This window comes from Procambarus clarkii, chromosome 1, assembly GCF_040958095.1.
Source record: "Procambarus clarkii isolate CNS0578487 chromosome 1, FALCON_Pclarkii_2.0, whole genome shotgun sequence".
Classification (NCBI taxonomy): Eukaryota; Metazoa; Arthropoda; class Malacostraca; order Decapoda; family Cambaridae; genus Procambarus; species Procambarus clarkii.
Genome location: NC_091150.1, coordinates 24265399 through 24277471, shown reverse-complemented (window position 1 = coordinate 24277471; position 12073 = coordinate 24265399). Strand labels below are relative to the sequence as shown.

General features: G+C 43.5%; 1 protein-coding gene across 5 annotated transcripts in view; it reads left to right on the top strand.

Moving 5' to 3' along the window:
* The window catches only part of LOC123748645 (uncharacterized), a 136389-nt gene that overhangs the window by 41794 nt on the left and 82522 nt on the right, over nt 1-12073 (top strand). For all 5 annotated transcript variants that reach the window (XR_011228135.1, XM_069322951.1, XM_069323014.1 and 2 more), the window contains exon 3: nt 9133-9249. Coding sequence is in view for 4 of the 5 variants with exons in the window: in XM_069322951.1 (XP_069179052.1) it covers nt 9133-9249 (117 nt within the window). In the remaining variant the exon portion in view is untranslated. The remainder of the gene's footprint in view (nt 1-9132; nt 9250-12073) is intronic.

Sequence of the window (12073 nt, the reverse complement as noted above, 5' to 3'; positions counted from 1 at the left end):
AGTGTGAGGAGACCCATAGTTCCCATGGTGCTAGTGTGAGGAGACCCATGGCGCTAGTGTGAGGAGACCCATAGTTCCTATGGTGCTAGTGTGAGGAGACCCATGGTGCTAGTGTGAGGAGACCCATAGTTCCTATGGTGCTAGTGTGAGGAGACCCATAGTTCCTATGGTGCTAGTGTGAGGGGACCCATGGTGCTAGTGTGAGGAGACCCATAATTCCTATGGTGCTAGTGTGAGGAGACCCATAGTTCCTATGGTGCTAGTGTGAGGGGACCCATGGTGCTAGTGTGAGGAAACCCATGGTGCTAGTGTGAGGGGACCCATGGTGCTAGTGTGAGGAGACCCATAGTTCCTATGGTGCTAGTGTGATTAGACCCATAGTTCCTATGGTGCTAGTGTGAGGGGACCCATGGTGCTAGTGTGAGGGGACCCATGGTGCTAGTGTGAGGAGACCCATGGTGCTAGTGTGAGGAGACCCATGGTGCTAGTGTGAGGAGACCCATGGTGCTAGTGTGAGGAGACCCATGGTGCTAGTGTGAGATTTAATATTGGGTAAACAGAGCCTACAGTTAAGGATTGACGCCCAGTAAATCCTCCCCGGCCAGGATACGAACCCAGGATCCCATTAGATAGTAGAACTTGAAACCATTCACTTTATAGAGTTCGACAAAAATATAAGTGAAAACCCAACTTAAATATTCCCAGGTCTAGTATAGCACACATGTGTACTATATCAGGCCTCAGGTAATGTGTATTAGGCCTAGAGAGGCTACGTTAGCTTACGGTAAATTTTCATTGCCACATCTGTACAAAAACGTTTCTTGCTTGTCAGAATTTAATAGTACCGATGTCTACTTTGTAATTGTTTGTTTAACTTGTATGAGAGGCAGTTACTTGCACAAGTTCCTGGAAAACGACTGACACCAATTTGGGTGTTATTAATTACGAGTGACGACCGTTCACAGTGAACTCGTGGCTCAGAACAAGGCTTAGAGTTTCCTCGCCTCCAAGCTAGTGTTCTCTCTGTGTCTAACGGTCCGGGATTCGAGTAGACCAATAGTAAACAAGTACAAATGCCTAAACCAATGGCAATGCAGCACACACTAAGTGTGTGAACGGCAACATAGACTTCTATGCAACAGCAACCATACATTGTACACAAATTACAACTGTTCATAACGAACATTTATTTATGACTTTTCAACCATTTTTTGAGTTTTGTCATGAGGCTTGACACCTATTTTTAATATAATTTTTTGCCAAGTCTGGCTGTAATGTGTGTGCAGTTCCCACTTTGTCCGTCCGTCCAAGTGGTTGGGCACCATTCCTTTCCGCCGTCCCATCCCAAATCCTTATCCTGACGCCTTCCCAGTGCTATATAGTCGTAATGGCTCGGCGCTTTCCCCTGATAATTCCCTCGCTTCCCTCCCACTTTGTTCAGAAGTGACAAGTGTTGATCATGCATGTTCAACGGGCCGCATGTTTGCCATGACTGAGCATATTTGCTTGGTTATGCTCCCTAAACGTTAGGTCGTCAGACATCATTATTCCCAGATCCTTTACATGCTGCTTTCCTACTATGGGCAGATTTGACTGTGTTTTGTTCCCTGTATTATGTTAAAGGTCCAGTTACAGCCCCGCTCCTGTGCCAGGTAAGTCCACTACGGGCTCACCATAGCCCGTGCTACTTGCAACCTTTGTTCCCAGTAGCTGAATCTTAAACGACAAACAATTTTTTTTTTTACCGTTCCTGCGTACCTGACATTTATCACTGTTAAACATCATGTTACTTTCTGCTGCCCGGTCGAAAACTTTATTAATATCTCTTTGTAATTTTTTAATGTTGACTATAGAAGTACTTTTCATGTAGATTTTTTTATCATCTGAAAAGGATGACATGAGCTGTGGCTTGCATATTTTTCTATATCTGATATGAGAATAAGGAACAGAAGTGGTGCAAGGACTGTACCTTGAGGTACAGAGCTTTTAACTGCGCTTGGGCTCGATTTTATATGGTTGACTGTTACTCTTTGTGTTCTGTTCGACAGAAAACTGAGTATCCAGTGTCCTACTTTACCAGTTATTCCCAGTGACCTCATTTTGTGTGCTATCACTCCATGGTCACATTTATCGAATGCATTTGCCAAGTCCATGTATACCACATCTGCATTGTTTTTTTCTTCTAATGCCTCAGTGACTTTGTCATAGTGGTCAAGTAGCTGTGAGAGGCATGATCTTCCTGCTCTAAATCCATGTTGGCCTGGGTTGTGGAGGTCATTGGTCTCAATGAAATTGGTGACCTGACTCCTGATCACTCTCTCAAGTACTTTTATTATGTGGGATGTTAATGCAACTGGTCTATAATTCTTTGCCAATGCTTTGCTCCCTCCATTGTGTACCGGGGCAATGTCTGCTGCTTTAAGCGCATCTGGTATCTCCCCCGTGTCCAAGCTCTTCCTCCACACTATACTGAGTGCCTGTGCTACCGGCACTTTGCATTTCTTTATGTATATTGAATTCCATGAGTCTGGACCCAGGGCTGAGTGCAGTGGACATGTTGTCAATTTCTCTTGCAAAATCTTCAGAGTTCGTGTTGGTATCAGTTATATTGTCAACTGGTTTGGATATTAATCGTAAAGAAGCTGTTAAGAAACTTTCATGCTGTTAATCAGGATGCTAAGCAGGTCGTCATGTTGTTCTTGAAGGACTTAACTAATATCCTTGTTGTCCTCCGTGTGTGGACCTTCGATTGTAAGTATTGGTCCATTTTGACCAGACCACACACTAGAAATTGAAGGGACGACGACGTTTCGGTCCGTCCTGGACCACTCTCAATCGACTTGAGAATGGTCCAGGACGGACCGAAACGTCGTCGTCCCTTCAATTTCTAGTGTGTGGTCTGGTCAACATACTTCAGCCACGTTATTGTGACTCATCGCCTGTATTGGTCCAGTAATGACGGAGTTTATTCATTTTGATTTCGATTTTATGTGAAGAAGTATTTTGGATTATTCTTTATTTCTTGAATGGCTTTCTATTCTAATTGCATTTCTTCAATGTGATATGATTGTCTCAGTCTCTGTTCTATTTCTCCAATCTCTCGAGTTTAAATCATTTTCTTAGTAGGGATAGTCGTGACTGCTTAAACATTTAATATATTTTCCCCCTTCTTCTGTAGTGCCGTCTCTGTGCTCTTGCTGAGCTCCAAGACCTTCAGAACACTCTCAGACTTACCGCAAAGGAATATGTTTCAGACACACTTTATATGCTTCGGAGTCAGTTGTTCCACTCCCTGTGTAGGAATGTTAGAACAGGTTCACTCTTACAACCTGTCCTCTTAAAGAGAACGTCGCTTTTGGCCGTTTGCCCGTATGGCCGAATTTGGACGTAATTTGAAAATGAAAAAAAAATGAAAATAAATTTGGGATTTATTTTTTCAACAACAGTAAGTTAAGGGTCTTCTGATAGGTTAGGTGGGCAGGAAATTCTCATAAAGTTTCAAAACGTTATGAAAAACGTGAATTGAAAGTCATCTATTCTAACCTTACAGAGTCGGCCGGACGATTCAAACAGAAAACGGAACAGTACGTCACTTTTGTGAGTCAATTTCATTTCAAATTACGTCCAAATTTGGCCATAGTGCGCATACGAGCCAAAAGTGACGTTATTTTTAAGAGGACGGGTTGCACTAAGAACAGGTTCCCATTGAATGTTTGTAAGTTCCATGTTTATTTTTGTATCCTTGACCCTCTCCAGGATTCATCCTCGTAACAGTTGCCAAACTCCCTGATACCTTTTTTTTTTTTTTTGAGATATATACAAGAGTTGTTACATTCTTGTACAGCCACTAGTACGCGTAGCGTTTCGGGCAAGTCCTTAATCCTATGGTCCCTGGAATACGATCCCCTGCCGCGAAGAATCGTTTTTTCATCCAAGTACACATTTTACTGTTGCGTTAAACAGAGGCTACAGTTAAGGAATTGTGGCCAGTAAATCCTCCCCGGCCAGGATACGAACCCATGACATAGCGCTCGCGGAACGCCAGGCGAGTGTCTTACCACTACACCACGGAGACTGCTTAACTAATTAACTGCTTAACCTATTTACTGTTAGGTAAACATCGGTGTTAGGTGAAAGGAAAGGAGCCTAACCATTTATGTTCCGACCGGGAATCAAACCCCAGGATTCCCGATTGTGAGTCGAGAACGAAGCCAACTGTGCTAAGAAACACTTCATAAATTTGGGGTAATTGAGGTACCTGAACCATCGTCGTTGTGGTGCAACCCGTTCTCGCAAATTTAATAAGTCAATATTGACTTATTAGTTGCGTGCATAGGTGACATACTAAACATAATAGTTTCCCTTGAAAAGCTTCATAGAAAACACCGACCTTGCCTAACCTACTTAGTATGTTAAAATAAGCATCTTATAGCTTCGTAATTACAATTGTTACTTAACCTATTATAGGTATAGGTTAGGTAATAATTGTAATTACGAAGCAATAAGATGCATATCTTAACATACTAAGTAGGTTAGGTAAGGTCGGTGTTTTCTATGAAGCTTTTCAAGGGAAACTATTATGTTAAGTATGTCACCTATGCACATATTTAATAAGTCAATATTGACTTATCAAATTTGCGAGAACGGGTTTGTGGTGTTACCAGACGCCTTAACGGCCGCGGCCACCACCATACTCAAATAATAGTTAGGCCTTACAAGAAAGGCCGTAGGCTTCCGTAGGCTTCTGTAGGCTTAGGCTTCAGTAGGTTTAGGCTTCCATAGGCTTCAGTAGGCTTCAGTAGACTTCCGTAGGCTTCAGTAGACTTTCATAGGCTTCCATAAGTTTCCATAGGCTTCATTAGGCTTCAGTATGCTTCCATAGGCTTCCGTAGGCTGGACCTGCGAAGTGAGGCCGTGGAGGACGCTCCCACACCTCCACTACTGCGGCTCTTCACTAAACATATATATTTTAGTGCTAGGTGAACAGTGCCATCTGGTGAAAGAAAACGTGCCCAACCGTTTCTGTCCTACCCCAGGATTGAACTCGGGTCCGACAATATTATAATGAATGCCACTGTTTATGTGGACAATGTTATAATGTCTCGGCAGCTGTGTGGACGTGTGGTTGAATGGTGTACATCACAGCTGTGTGGGCGTGTGGTTGAATGGTGTACATCACAGCTGTGTGGGCGTGTGGTTGAATGGTGTACATCACAGCTGTGTGGGCGTGTGGTTGAATGGTGTACATCACAGCTGTGTGGGCGTGTGGTTGAATGGTGTACATCACAGCTGTGTGGGCGTGTGGTTGAATGGTGTACATCACAGCTGTGTGGGCGTGTGGTTGAATGGTGTACATCACAGCTGTGTGGGCGTGTGGTTGAATGGTGTACATCACAGCTGTGTGGGCGTGTGGTTGAATGGTGTACAGCACAGCTGTGTGGGCGTGTGGTTGAATGGTGTACAGCACAGCTGTGTTGGCGTGTGGTTGAATGGTGTACCAGCACAGCTGTGTGGGCGTGTGGTTGAATGGTGTACCAGCACAGCTGTGTGGGCGTGTGCTTGAATGGTGTACCAGCACAGCTGTGTGGGCGTGTGCTTGAATGGTGTACCAGCACAGCTGTGTGGGCGTGTGCTTGAATGGTGTACCAGCACAGATGTGTGGGCGTGTGCTTGAATGGTGTACAGCACAGCTGTGTGGGCGTGTGGTTGAATGGTGTACAGCACAGCTGTGTGGGCGTGTGGTTGAATGGTGTACCATCACAGCTGTGTGGGCGTGTGGTTGAATGGTGTACCATCACAGCTGTGTGGGCGTGTGGTTGAATGGTGTACCAGCACAGCTGTGTGGGCGTGTGGTTGAATGGTGTACCATCACAACTGTGTGGGCGTGTGGTTGAATGGTGTACCAGCACAACTGTGTGGGCGTGTGGTTGAATGGTGTACCATCACAGCTGTGTGGGCGTGTGGTTGAATGGTGTACCATCACAGCTGTGTGGGCGTGTGGTTGAATGGTGTACCAGCACAGCTGTGTGGGCGTGTGCTTGAATGGTGTACCATCACAGCTGTGTGGGCGTGTGGTTGAATGGTGTACCAGCACAGCTGTGTGGGCGTGTGGTTGAATGGTGTACCATCACAGCTGTGTGGGCGTGTGATTGAATGGTGTACAGCACAGCTGTGTGGGCGTGTGGTTGAATGGTGTACATCACAGCTGTGTGGGCGTGTGGCTGAATGGTGTACCATCACAGCTGTGTGGGCGTGTGGCTGAATGGTGTACAGCACGACTGTGTGGGCGTGTGGCTGAATGGGGAGTGTGAAGAAATCGAGCAGAGACTAAAGCATTCATATCAGACTGAAGAAAGACAACTAGAATACAAAGCAATTCAAGGAATGGAGAAAAGCCCCGAAATATTTCTTCATATATGCTAAATCAAAAGCAAAAACTGCCAGTACTGGACATATTAGTACAAGTGAAGGTTCATACACTGAAATTGACAAAGAAATTTGTGAAATCCTAAAAAAGCAGTATGAGGACATGTTTAGCACTCCGATACACAGCATGAAAGTGGAAGATCCGGGCAACTTCTTTATGCGTGATATCCAAACACCTGTAAATATAACTGATAACAACACGAGCGTGGCAGATTTTGAAAGGGAAATTTACAACATGCACTCGGCCTCGGGTCCAGACTCATGGAATTCAATATTTATATAAAAATCCAAAGTGCCAGTAGCACAGGCACTCAGTATAGTGTGGAGGAAGAGCTTGGACACGGGGGAGATACCAGATGCGCTTAAAGCAGCAGACATTGCCCCGGTACACATGGGAGGGAGCAAAGCATTGACAAAGAATTATAGGCCAGTTGCACTAACGTCCCACACTCTCTCAAAAATCTGATCACTCTCTCAAAAGTATTTGAGAGAGTGATCAGGAGTCAGGTCACTAAATTCATGGAGACCAATGACCTCCACAACCCAGGCCAACATAGATTTAGAGCAGGAAGATCATGCCTCTCACAGCTACTTGACCATTACGACAAAGTCACTGAGGCCTTAAAAGAAAAACAGAATGCAGATGGGGTATACATGGACTTGGCAAATGCATTCGATAAATGTGACCATAGAGTGATAGCACACAAAATGAGGTCAATAGGTATAACTGGAAAATAAGGCCGCTGGATACTCAGTTTTCTGTCGAACAGAACACAAAGAGTAACAGTCAACCATATAAAATCGAGTCCAAGCGCAGTTAAAAGCTCTGTACCTCAAGGTACAGTCCTTGCACCACTTTTGTTCCTTATTCTCATATCAGATATAGACAAAAATACAAGTCACAGCTTCGTATCATTGTTTGCTGATTACACAAAAACCAGCATGAAAATTACCTCCGCTGAAGACAATGAAAACTACAAACAGATATTAATAAAATTTTCGACTGGGCATTAGAAAATAACATGATGTTTAACATTGATAAATTCCAGGTACTCATGTACGGTAAAAATGAGGACCCGAAACATAATACATGGTACAAAATACAACCAAATGTACCCATAGTAGGAAAACAGCATGTAAAGGATTTGGGAATAATAATGTCTGACGACCTAACGTTTAAGGAGCATAACCAAGCAAATATTGCGTCAGCCAGAAAAATGATAAGATGGATTACGAGAACTTTCAAATCCAGGGATCCCATCACAATGGTTGTACTCTTCAAATCACTTGTGTTGTCCCGTCTTGAGTACTGCTCAGTACTCACTTCCCCCTTCAGAGCAGGAGAGATTGCTGAAATAGAGGGAATACAGAGAACATATACGGCACGTATAGACGAGATAAAACACCTAAATTATTGGGATCGTCTCAAAGCTCTCCAAATGTACTCCCTAGAAAGGAGACGAGAGAGATAACAAATAATATACACCTGGAAAATACTGGAGGGCAGGTCCCAAATCGGCACAGTAAAATAACAACGTACTGGAGTGGACAATATGGAAGAAAATGCAGAATAGAACCAGTGAAGAGCAGAGGTGAAGAGCACTCAAAGAACACTGTATAAACATCAGAGGTCCGCGGTTGTTCAACGTCCTACCAGCGAGCATCAGAAATATTGCCGGAACAACCGTGAACACCTTCAAGAGGAAACTAGATAGTTTTCTTCAAGAAGTGCCGGACCAACCGGGCTGTGGTGGGTATGTGAGCCTGCGGGCCGCTCCAAGCAACAGCCTGGTGGACCAAACTCTCACAAGTCAAGCCTGGCCTGCGGGCCGCTCCAAGCAACAGCCTGGTGGACCAAACTCTCACAAGTCAAGCCTGGCCTCGGGCCGGACAAGGGGAGTAGAACAACTCCCACAACCCCATCAAGCTGGGGTACCAGCGCAGCTGTGTGCGCGTGCGCTTGCACTCAGTTCTTGTTTGAATTTATTTATTTATTTATTGATTTATTTATTTATTTATATATATACAACTAGGTACATTGGGTTTATGAAAGTACATAGCATTGATGTTTTTACATTCTTGTAAAGCCACTAACCCGCATAGGGTTACGGGCAGGTCCTTAACCTAACAGATAATTTTAAGCAGGTAGTTTGTAGCAAAATGTGAAGAATGATAAAATGTACATTGTAAGGAAATTTGAAGAAAACTAATAGGTACCATATAGTAAGATTTTAGGATTATCAACGGGTACATTGTAGCTGAATTTTAGAAAGTGTATAGACCGTTTTTGAGAATTTTTTGATTATGTGTTATATGTGGGTGCTGAAGTTGAGTCTTGTCTATGTATAGACAATGGGTGAAGAATGTAGGTGCGCACATACGGCGCCTGCGCAGATATTACCGCGCACGTGCGGTTAACAGGAGTGCGCACAGCTCTGCGCACTTCTGTGTTTACTGCCGCTGTAGAAGCAAGACAATTACACCCAGCTGTTCTCCCAATTTACTCCTTCCCCCAATTCTTGGACCTATTATGTGATATATTGTAATGGGTAATTGGGTCTCTCGAACCATGTACACACAACATGGATGTTATGGGTCTGTTGCCTGGGTGTTACCATGGGTGTTATGGGTGTGTTGCCTGGGTGTTACCATGGGTGTTATGGGTCTGTTGCCATGGGTGTAAACAGACTATTGTCTACCTTGCAGCTGTGAGCGGCGGGGCGGACACGGGCGAGGTGGCGGTCGTCGACCTCAACCTCCTCCCAGACGACGCCATCAACCAGGACCTCGTCGACGGACTCCAGGAGGAGTTCTCCAGCGTTGGTGAGGCTCCACCTGGGAGAGGGAGAGGGAGAGGGAGAGGGAGAGGGAGAGGGAGAGGGAGAGGGAGAGGGAGGGAGAGGGAGAGGGAGAGACTGAGAAGTGAGAGGGGGGAGAACACAGGGAAAAGATGGAGTGAAAGTGAAAAAGTGACTAAAATATTAGCACAAACGATATGACTATAGTTCTTACTCCTTGCAGCACTGCATCAGACACACTACACCAGGGTCACTACACCAGGGTCACTACACCAGGATCACTACACCAGGAGCACTACACCAAGAACACTATACCAGGGTCACTACACCAGGGTCACTACACCAGGGTCACTACACCAAGAACACTATACCAGGGTCACTATACCAGGGTCACTACACCAGGAACACTACACCAGGAACACTACACCAAAAACACTATACCAGGGTCACTACACCAGGGTCACTACACCAGGATCACTACACCAGGAACACTACACCAAGAACACTATACCAGGGTCACTATACCAGGGTCACTACACCAGGAACACTACACCAGGAACACTACACCAAGAACACTATACCAGGGTCACTACACCAGGGTCACTACACCAGGGTCACTACACCAGGGTCACTACACCAGGGTCACTACACCAAGAACACTATACCAGGGTCACTATACCAGGGTCACTACACCAGGAACACTACACCAGGGACACTACACCAGGGTCACTATACCAGGAACACTACACCAGGAACACTACACCAGGAACACTACACCAGGGTCACTACACCAGGAACACTACACCAGGAACACTACACCAGGAACACTACACCAGGGACACTACACCAGGAACACTACACAGTAGTAGGGTGGAAGACGCACAGACGATATTTTTTTGGGGGGGGAAAATATCGTCTGTACGGCTTAGGGGTTTTCAGGCGATATTTTGTTTCTGGGAAATATCGTCTGTGTGGCTTAGGGTTTTTCAGGCGATATTTTGTTTCTGGGAAATATCGTCTGTGTGGCTTAGGGTTTTTCAGGCGATATTTTGTTTCTGGGAAATATCGTCTGTGTGGCTTAGGGTTTTTCAGGCAATATTTTGTTTCTGGGAAATATCGTGTCTGTGAGCCAGGGTTTTTCAGGTAAATTTAGAATATCGTCTGTGTGAGCCATGGTTTGCAGGTTCCAATATCGTCGGTGTGAGCCAGGGTTTTGAGGTTCCAATATCTCGCGTGTGAGCCAGGGTTTTCAGGTAAACTCTATGGACAACCTTTGCCCGTTTTCAATCACACATTTGTAAAAGGACCATTTTCAGAGAATATTGTCTTAGATGTTTTGTTAAGGAAAACAGACAACTTAGCCATAACATTTAGTTTTATATCCATTTACAGCTATTTCACCTGTAAAGACCAAAATTGAACAGAGCCCAGTTATAGACAGAAATTCGTCAGAACCCATTTTATACCTAAAAATGAACAGAGTCTACTTTGTGAGCAAATTAGTCAGAGACAGTATTTAGCTCAAATTTCATCAGAGTCCAATTATCAACAGAAATTCGCCAGAGCCTACTTTGAGAGCAAATTTCATCAGTGTCCTGTAATCTGTGAAAATGTGACAGAGTCCAGTTCTTGATCGAAATTCATCAGAGTCCAGTTTTCTAGCAAAATTCGCCAGAGTCTACTTTGTGCCAAATATTCAGAGTCCAGTTCATGATCGAAATTAATCAGAGTCCAATTAAAGACCCAAATTTGGCAGAGACCACATTTCGCTACTAGCAGTCCAATCCCCCTGAAATTTTAAACAGTTATATTTCAGACGTAGTAAATAAGATCAAGTCAGTTACAGAGCTCCAGCTCTTGTCCCCCTGTATTTGCATATTTTCTCTATATTCACTGTGTTCTTCGTATTCTCATCCGTGTTCACTCCATGTTCTTCAAATGTTCACAGTCCCATTCAGTTCATATTTTCACAAGTATCTCCATTTTTTTCTGTAATCTTTCTCTTAGTCTCATTACTTTCTCTACAAATTCTAGTCATATTTTCTATGTTTTCATGTTCATCACATGTTCTCTTTACAACTTTTATACTCAATATTCATGCTAACTTCCATATTTTGTGTTCTTTGCAATATTCATGTTCCTCTACAAGTTCATGTTCCTCACAAGATCACTTCGTTTTTTCACCTTCACTTACATGTTTTCTACATTCTTTGTCATATTCTCCATGTTCTTCACAAGTCCATTGTTCATTCTTTGTATTCCCTATTCTCCTTATCATGTTTTCATGTTCTCTGTAAGTTCATATTCCCAGCATGTTCACTGTATTCATCAACTTTTCTTACATGTGTTCTTTACCATGTTCCCCATATGTTCTCTAGGTTTTCCCCTTACATGTTATTTAACGTTCCTTAACTAAAAAAAAATCTTTCGCCAATCAACTAAAACATAGTCACTTTCGTCATTTCTCAACTAAACTTATTATCCAGTCAACTAAAAATTGTCAAAGGAATCTTTCCAACACTGTTCATAACTAAACTTATTCCCTAGTCATCAGAAAATAACCGTGTTCTTCTTGTTTCATTGTCATTTCATAACTAAAATTATCCATCAATCAACAGAAAAAGTCATATTCATCATTTCGTAACAGCCATTATGTTTTCGTCAAGAAAGAAAATATAGTCAAACATATCTATCATCGTCGTTCTTAACTGACATTTATACTTTGTGGAGCACTAAAAAATAGTCAAATGTAACTTTTTCAACACTTTCGTAACTAAAATTATATGTCGCTAAGTAAGAAAAATTGTCAAAGGAATCTTTCCAGCACTGTTCTTAACTAAACTTATTCC